At 36.6% G+C, this 6,765-nt stretch overlaps 1 protein-coding gene across 1 annotated transcript; it reads right to left on the minus strand.

The window, feature by feature from the left end:
• Positions 1-5,017: 5,017 nt before the first annotated feature.
• On the minus strand, positions 5,018-6,291 carry LOC149562203 (MSF1-like family protein). Its single transcript, XM_089825746.1, has one exon. It carries the CDS (start codon positions 6,048-6,050, stop codon positions 5,490-5,492), a length of 561 nt encoding a protein of 186 aa, XP_089681872.1. The 5' UTR covers positions 6,051-6,291; the 3' UTR covers positions 5,018-5,489.
• Positions 6,292-6,765: the final 474 nt, after the last annotated feature.

Here is a 6,765-nt window from a genome sequence, read left to right on the forward strand (position 1 = left end):
CAAACCTTCAAAACAACAAAATTATCAACTATCTGATTAGCACTACTTGTTCAGCAAACAAAACTATCAACTCTCTAATTAGCACTACTTCAACAAAATAGCATCTATCTAATTAGCACTACTTCGTCAGCAAACCTTAAAATTAACAAAACTATCAACTATCTCCAAAAAAGACAGAAAATCCAGAAAATATAGAAACTATACTGTATGTGGTAGGAAGACTTACGCATAGCATTCTAAATAATTGACAAGATAAAGCCTTTGCAGGAGATTGTCAGTACATTGAAGATACAGTTCCAGAGCATTCACGATCTGCAAAGTGGATGCTATGGAATCTAAAAGGACCAAAAGACTTTGGTGTCTCCTTTGGATGGAAACATCAAAGAAAAAGTGAATATGAAACCAATAGTATATTATGATTACATTGAGTTGTTAGTATTGGAACTTTATTGTCTCTTTATTTGATAAAAGTCTTGTTCCTTACCATGGTTCAAACTTTTAAAGCAAAGTGCAACCCTTTAAAGTACAAAGCTTAAAAAATCCCAGTTGTGCAAGCTACCAAAAGAGTATGGATGATGAGGTCACTTGTAGATATAGGAGAAGAAACATACAATCTAATTATCTTGCAATTTGATTGTAGATACCAGTTACAAGAGAAGTGATAGTGCGACAGCCTGTATTTAGATTAAAAAGGGTTTAACTGCCCAACATTTAGATCTTTCTCTTAATAAAGTTTAAGAACTGCCAACAACACAATGCAGTCCCACCTATTGCATATCCACTTCATTTCTTCATATGAATACTTCGTATATTCTGGCTCTACTCTATCTCATCGTCTTTAGACTTTTGAATTTGCTTTGTTTTCCATTCTAGGGCAGCAAATCAGAGTTCTCAGCAACGGGTACAGCTGTGTGTTGGCATTGCATTCATTTTGTTGTTAATGTGAGCTCGCTCAGATTGTAAGAACATTCTCCCTCAAACAAGCTTCCAGACACTCATTTTGAGGCTATCATTTCCAATTATTAGTCTTTGGACAAGGATCCTTTGCCTTCTGTCTAAACTTGCAATAATTATAGGAGCCAACCATCACTTGCTTGAGCTGGTATAAAAGCACTCAAAGTAGGCCATGTGAATGAATGAATGAAAGATTTTAATAACGTCCGCAAGGCCAAAGCAGCCTATGAGGTCCCTGAAAAAGGCAAACAACCGAGAATAGGGTGCAAGAATCTTAGGCCCTTTAAAACAGCTTCCAATCTGCTCCTCAACAATGAATTTTGATCACTAAGTTTGTTGTCTTGCCTAGCTGTGTTTCTTCAAAAAGAGTACCTAAATTGTCCGTTTCTAAAATATCCTCATAGCTAAAGCAGGATGTCGTCATATGCTGGGTGCTCCGTGATAAAATGTTGCTCTGTCTCTACCACTCCCATGTGGTTATCGATGTTAATTATTTTAATATATAGGTTTCCTCTGTATCATTTTTTAAGTAGTAGTTTCTCCAGCTAACATCAAAGATTTTCCTTTTAACAAGCAGGAATGACCAGAACAGTGGAGGGAATGAAAAAATTATCATTCAAATATATGTGTATATGTGTGTATGTGTATACTCATTTGCAATTATCAACATCATTGAAAATATCCTACTTGTACATTTTGCCCTATTCTAGAAAGCTTTCCTAATTGCATGCATCAAACCAGTACCCACCCTCATCTTTGTAAATCTACTTAACAGATTGAGTTAACCTACCTATTTAACCATTACGCATCATCTTTTGGCAGCTAATCTATTTATCATCCTTTGTTTTTATGCATTTCTATGTGTATTTCATGTTGTGTTCTGTGCTATATGCTCAATTAGGTTAATATCACAAAATCGTCTAAAGCTAGTCATAGGCAAGAGGACAAATGCGGAATGGATGCCTGTATGCCAACAAAAATATATCACTATAATGTTTAAGAGATGTAACAATAGAAAAATTCCATGGCATCAAATGTTCTATGCAAATATAGAAAAGGATCAGTTTGACCACAAAAAAGCGAAGCCATCATTTATTGCCTATAAAATTAAAAAGGCGTCTACAGGTTATTAGTTTATTACCTAAACGCAGATTAAAAGTTGTATGTTTCCCATGGACTTAATTATTATCCGATGTTATCAGCTTGTGCAATTAATGATAATCCAACTCTTAGGCTGGTAAGCAAATATGAAGAAACTGCTAGCTCAACTGTTGCAAAATAAGAGATTTAAAAATAAGCAAGCATGTGCTGAAAAGGTTACTTAAATGTACCTGCTTGCTTTTAAGAATGCTGCTCTTGAAACAACATTTATGGAGAAAGCCGATAACACATCTTTGATGTTTACAACCTATGCATATAAACTCCAGGCTTGTATAATGTAATGACCTAAACAATTTTTACAAAAAAATATTTATTACCTTCTAATCACCGAGATCTTCTGATGGCAAAGTAAGAGCATATGGTGGATGATAAATGATTATATATAACAATCCCAAAAGATGCAGCAATAGATTGTATGGAAAATACAGTGTAACCCAGAGACTCGCACCCCTCTCCCAAACCTTGAAGTACCCATTCCTTGAGACATCCCCGAGATGTCCCCACACCGGGTACTTGAGTACCCAAGCACCCCCACCTCCGCCATTTCGCAACCATGCCGCCGCTGGGATGTGTACTTGAATTTCTATTTGAATTTTGATTTTTGAATGTTACTATTGAGTATGTAATACATCACTATGTTGAATGTCAATGGTTCTAATTCATGTTGCGATTTTGCTATGTTCAAGTATTTTAATTTGGTATGTTCTAGTGAACTATTGAAACATCATTTCATAACTAGCATTTCAAGTTCTATATGTATACTATACAACACCCCTCTCTGGCTCGTCCTCCCCTGGCCGTCCCCTTGCCATCCCAAAAATGAAGCCCATTTTCCCCGTGTCCCAGAAACTCGCCCCGGTGTCCCAAAGTATCCCCGTACTGGTGTAACACTGGAAATATACAAATATGATAGAGCTGAATAAATATATCCATGTATGACATATCAATAAATAAGCAACATATAAATATGAGGAGTTGCTGCTCCATATATAAGTTCTTGCTGGAAACATAAAATAAATGCTTTCAGCCCAAATACAGCCTCTGAATGAGATTGCCCTTACAAAACCAAAAAGGTTTCAATCTCCAACCTTCAATTCCAAGGGCTTTCTTCCTCAAAATGTATTGCCGAATGCAAAACTCAAACAATAACATAAAGATTGAATAAATTGGTAGACATCTTGAATAAATTGGTAGATATCTCAAAGATAGCAACCAGGAAATTTATTTATTTTTCCCTAGCCCACACTTTGTTATAAATACCAAATTGTAACTCCACATTTATGTTTTGACACAATTTGTCAATAAGAAGTTGCCAAACTAGGATTACCACAACCTTTTGATGGATGCTCACAACCCCATATTATTTAGTATTATTTTATTTCTTGTTACTAAACCATGGCTCATTTTTTTTTCATAAATTGCATTCTAACAAGAAAATAAAGATAGGACACACATAAGCTAATTAGTTTTAAAAGGTAGTTGCGTATAATCTTTTGTCGTTTCTGCAGTAATTAGTATTTTATTCTGTCTAAGACAGTTCATGAAGATGGTGGGATTTTATTATGATCGTACCTTGCTTTTATTAGTCTTATCTCTCTCTGACTATAGAAGTCATCATCATAATTTGAAAATATTCTTGAGATACTTGCAAAGTCCCAAACACTCGCTAGTCATTTAGGCCCAGAAGCTAGCCAAAAAAATTCAAGAATGGTGAACAATGTTGAGTACTTGCTGCTAAACTTGGTAAGCCCGACGTTAAAATGCATCTACCATAAAAACCGAAAACAATAACCTATATAATGTCACAGAACACTTCTCTTTCCCAACATTTTCATATGACCTTTCATTTAGGTGTATTGGGCAGATTGAGATTATTTGATGCCACATTTTTATAATTTAGAGTGAGGATCGAATGATTTTAGAGAACTTTCAGTTGTATTTGAAAAATGGCACGTGTCAAAGAGGTCTGTGACTATGTGTTGCCCAAACCCCACAAATATCGCTGCCTCTCATCCTCACTAGGAGCTTCCATGCCCAGACCTTCCTCCAATGTGAATTAAACTCAATTTTCGATTTAGAAATTAAGGATGAACTACTTGAGACTTCTGTAAAATTCAGTTTTCTGAATGGTTTTACAGTTGCTATCTTTGAGATATCTACCAATTTATTCAATCTTTATGTTATTGTTTGAGTTTTGCATTCGGCAATACATTTTGAGGAAGAAAGCCCTTGGAATTGAAGGTTGGAGATTGAAACCTCTTTGGTTTTGTAAGGGCAATCTCAGTTAGAGGCTTTATTTAAACATTTAGAAATTTTACCAAGCTTTTCCAGATTCCCACGTTTAAAAGCCTTCTTGATTGTTGAATCCTGTACTAGGCTCCCCTTGGCTAACAAAAAAGAACATTACAATCATTTATGATGGGCCAAAGTGAATGTCTCTGATGAGATCTTCCCAATAATGCAGATCGAAAAGGACACCATACAATCTTAGAGATACTAATTGTTCACTATGAAGCTCAATAATTAAGTATTAAAGTTGGTCGAAATTAGTTTTTAAATATGCTTTTCTATACATAATCAGTGTATGTACTTGGATAGAAATTCAAATTTTCTTATACAATTACCATAACGATCAGTTCAAGATCAGTTTAGTTTTTTATTTAAGGTTCTATAAGTATAGACGGATTTATGAATGCAAATGACAGAGCAATAGCACCTAATATTGGTTTCAACTTAAATTCATCCTCAACATTTAAAATATTGCATATCCTACAAACCTTTGCCACAAAATTTAAAATAATGGAATCAAACATCTATTTTCCTTGCATACTTGCATACTTAAAATGGAATTACATACTTGAAAGAATGGTGTGTTTTTGACAAAACCGATCCTTCAACACCATTTGTAAAAGGAATAGAGATCTGACACTTATTTATTAAAAAAGTTTGGTAAACAAGCTCAATTTAACACCCTTTGACAGCACAATCTTTAAATTCTACGTGTGTTTGCAAATATAGAACCAAAAATCACATTATCAGAACGAGAGAACGTTGTTATGTCAGCGGCAAAGTTTGAAATAGCAAAACCCTCATTTATTTTCAATCCGCTAAAAAGTGGGGAGTCAAGGAACATATATTGAAAGTTCCAAGCCCCCTTATGTGATTTGATACCCTAAACGTCTGGAGAAAAAAAAGACCTGAAATGGCTTTAAATGACAGGAAGGGTTTCGAAAAAGGAAACATTCAATGAAAATGAATAAGAAAGCCCTAAATTTAAAAGTTCCAAGGCCCTCCTGTTATTCTATACCCCGAGAAATTGGTGGGGTGGGGAAGGAAATGGGAAAACGAGGGGAAATGAAAGAAGAAGAAAAAAATCAACCTGAAAGGCCAATAGGATGAGTATCGGCCTCCATGAAGCTGCAGATTCTCTCCATAACCTCTCTTCCCTTGAGGCTATTCTGCAGAAACTTCTCCGCGCAGCGCTGCTCGACTTTCTCAGCAATCGATGCCAAATCAGAGAGCGGGGCGCAGCGGATGCTGGTCTCCTGCGTGGAGAGAGTCCATTGAGGATTGGCAGGATGGGGAACGAGCCATGACTTCTCCTCCACCTCCACAAAGCCCTTGAGAGTGATGTTTTGGGAGACAAGGGCCATGGTTCGATTCTTGGCGTCCACGACAGAATTTTCAACGCAGTGGCAGACGTTTTGGCCGAGAAGGCGCTGCAACCACCAGGGACCCGGAGTGTTCACCGTTATAATGCGCCTGCTGTGCAGCTGTCCGCTCGTCGCGTCCAGGGTTCGACTCACCGTGTCTACCTCCACGATATGCGACAGTGTCGATCTGTTGGCCGGATCCCCAAATTTTCTCCAGCTTGCGGCGCTTACGCGCTCCCAGGGGTGCCTGAACACATGCTCCTGCGTGTATACCTTCACCATTTCTCCGAATATACTTCCCAATTGCCTTCGGTGATTCAGCTATCAAAAATATAGCACCAATGTGCACCCTCTTACTGATTCTCTTGATTGCTTGGATACCTCATGCCGTTTGATTTCCTCTCAATTTTCAAAGCCGCCATATTATAAATGTTGGACTACATCGAAGAAATCGAGCCAAACAAGGTAACCACAGCCCGCCTCACACTTACCTTCAGAGATTGAAGACATTTTCAACATTGTCTTGAGGGATTTTAGATAAAATGCATACTATAGTGATGGGAAGATATGTGAACTTTTTCAATATTGTCTTGGAGGGATTTTAGATAAAATGCATAATATAGTGCTGGGGAGAGGCTATGTCTTCTTTGATTAAGAGTGAAAGATGGGTATTGATTTATGTCTAAGTTGTTTAAAGTACAATCTTGATTTCATAAACTTTATGATACTAGAAACTTGTATTTGTAAGACTTCATTTATGATGACTTCATTCAAAAGTGATTAATTTCACTCACAAATTAAGGGTCTATTGATAGTACGAAGATTATTGAACCTCTTTCCCTTACGTGCAAGGATCTTAAATCTTTCTTTCATTTACCTTGTATCTTAATCTTTTGATTTATAATTAGTAATTGTACCTAGATGTGCAATGGGTACATCAAAGAAACGTGGAAGACAAGTTAGGGATAATTTTGGAGTAATTTTTCCATACATTTTT

Source organism: Cupressus sempervirens, chromosome 4, assembly GCF_028749045.1.
Source record: "Cupressus sempervirens isolate cs-2001-9-10 chromosome 4, ASM2874904v1, whole genome shotgun sequence".
Taxonomy (NCBI): domain Eukaryota; kingdom Viridiplantae; phylum Streptophyta; class Pinopsida; order Cupressales; family Cupressaceae; genus Cupressus; species Cupressus sempervirens.

Bases quoted from the DNA above. Each gene is read 5' to 3' on its own strand.
- LOC149562203 (XM_089825746.1), bottom strand. From the start codon at position 6,050: ATGGTGAAGGTATACACGCAGGAGCATGTGTTCAGGCACCCCTGGGAG.